The sequence below is a fragment of the Gadus macrocephalus genome, chromosome 4 (assembly GCF_031168955.1).
Source record: "Gadus macrocephalus chromosome 4, ASM3116895v1".
In the NCBI taxonomy this organism is placed as follows: domain Eukaryota; kingdom Metazoa; phylum Chordata; class Actinopteri; order Gadiformes; family Gadidae; genus Gadus; species Gadus macrocephalus.
Window position 1 is genome coordinate 33780960 of NC_082385.1, and position 2458 is coordinate 33783417.

The 2458-nt window shown below is 49.9% G+C and overlaps 1 protein-coding gene across 1 annotated transcript in view; it reads right to left on the minus strand.

Annotated features, from left to right (window-relative positions):
* LOC132456497 (neurobeachin-like protein 1) overlaps positions 1-2233 on the minus strand; it is a 12802-nt gene extending 10569 nt beyond the window's left edge. The window contains 3 exon segments of the mRNA XM_060050863.1: positions 1-7; positions 2084-2140; positions 2142-2233. The exon segment at positions 1-7 is cut by the window's left edge and continues 111 nt beyond it. Coding sequence (XP_059906846.1) covers positions 1-7; positions 2084-2140; positions 2142-2195 — 118 coding nt within the window. The 5' untranslated portion in view covers positions 2196-2233.
* Between the last annotated feature and the right edge of the window lie 225 nt (positions 2234-2458).

Genomic DNA, 2458 nt, shown 5'->3' on the forward strand with positions numbered 1-2458 from the left:
CCGACTCCTGCCGAGAGACCGCCCGGCCGGAGGGACGCGGAGACGTTAAGACCACCCCCCGTGCACAAGCGCAGACAACCATGACAAGTAGGAAGAGAAAACAGCCACACATATACACACGCACACACACACACACCAAGAACACAGCAACACACACACACACACACACCAAGAACACACACACACACACACACACACACACACACCAAGAACACAGCAGCACACACACACACACACACACACACACACACACCAAGAACACAGCAGCACACACACACACACACACACACACACACACACACACACACCGAGAACACAGCAGCACATTCACACGCACACACACACACACACACACGAAACACAGAGCAGTTATTACACACCGAGAACACAGCAACACATTAACACACGCACACCTGCCGGTGTGCGTGTGTTAATGTGTTGCCGTGTTCTCAGTGTGTAATTCATGTTGTGTGTTTCATACAGCTGTGGGCATTGCATTTTCTCTCCGGAGGACAACACAAACATAAACGTATCAAAATATCCAATCCGATCTTTATTTATTATTTACGGGGCGGCAGTAGCTCAGGAGGCAGAGCGGGGTTGGGCTGGTAACCTGAAGGTTGCCGGTTCGATCCCCGGCTCCTCCTTAGCTAGAGTGTCGAGGTGTCCTTGAGCGAGGCCCCTAACCCTGACTGTTAGCTCCTGACGAGCTGGCTGTCGCCTTGCATGGCTGACTCCGCCGTCGGTGTGCGAACGTGTGCGTGAATGGTGATATGTGAGGCAATATTGTAAAGCGCTTTGGGAGGCCATGGTTAGAAAAGCGCTGTATAAATGCAGTCCATTCACATGTATTGTATCGTTGTCGTTTAAGTGGTTGCACAGTGAAAAGCACTCACTAAATTAAAGTCTGTGTCTGGCCTCTCTGTCTCTACCTATGAAGCCAAATTCGTGTCCCACATTCCGTCCGTCCAGTCTTGACCGTGGTTTAGTGTGCTGTAGTCTGAAACGGTCTGAAAGCAAAACCTCTGAGCGTCCGGAGTAAGCGCAAGCTGCTGCGGATAACGTCGCCCACACGAAGACGTTACGAATGACTCTCGGCGATCGGGGGCACACACAAGCACACCCACGGGGGACGCGTTCGTATTCAATCTCAGCCACCTTCCGAGGCGATGTCTGGGCCCGGCGGGAGAAGCCGCTGATTGAAATGGGTTTCTATTCCGGAAGGGTAGTGGTTAACCCCCCCCCCCCCCCCCCCCCCACCCTCCCCCCAGGTGGCTAACCACTTACAAATCGGGGAGTGGTTTGCTAACAAAAGGTGTCTCGCTACAACGCTCCAGTGAGAGAGAGACCATCGATTAGGAAATCGCCGCAAACCACTACGTTTGCAGAGACAAGCCCTTAAGCGACGTGTTTCAAAATAGAGCCCATGAATAATACATTTGTATTACTTCTGTTGCTACATACAATAAATATTACTTCTTCTTGTATTGCTTCTAGAGGTAAGAGTCGAGAGGTGCAAAGAGAGGAATCAGATAAGAGAAGAAGAGAGCTATGTTTCGTGCGCCATTGATAAGTGGCACAGGCAAGCTGAATTCCCCAAACCCTTCGGGAACAAGTCAATGCCCTGATTGGTTAGAAAGGGGTCGGGAGGGGTCTAAATGTGAATGGACTCGTACAGATGGCAGAGGCCGTCACCTAGAAACAGATGCAGCGCACTTCATTCACAAATAGCAGACGGATGGCTGGGCCATTTCTAACTAACTACACTCAAACTATTAGCTCTAAAATCGTACCGACAAGCGAGTTCAATCAATTGTATTAGTTCATTTATAATTTTTTTATCATGCCAAAGCTCCCTTAAAAATGCATCAATAAAAATACATCAATAAATAAATAACTACTTCAATAAACGAATGAATTAATAATAATAATAATAATAATAATAATAATAGATTCAATTTATGTAGCGCTTTTCTCACACTCAAAGCGCTTAAAGTAGAAGCCAATGAAACCAATGCAAACCCCCCCCCCCCCCCCCCCGCCACACTCACAGACACACAGTGCTTCAAGCCGCTGGCCTCACCAGCGCCTTGCGGTGCTTGTAGATGAAGTCCTCCGGAGACTTGGCCCCTCTTGGGCAGCTGCAGCACGTGGTCCACCCTCTCCTTGGAGATCTCGCAGCCGACCCAGATCATAGGCTGGGAGGGGGTCACAGGACACAACACGCAGTCTGTTATGGAGCCCGCTACGGGGAGCGCTTCAGTCACTCAGAGGAACCGCAGGGCCCGTGGCCGGGCAGGACAGGAGGGGAGAGAGGGAGGAGGGAAGGGAAGGAGGGAGGAGGGAGGGAGGGAGGGAGGGGAGGGAGGGGAAGAGGAAAGAAAGAAGGAAAGAAGACAAGAAAGGAAAGAAAAAGAAAGAAAGAAAAGAAGGAAGATAAGGAAAAAAAAAGAAAGAA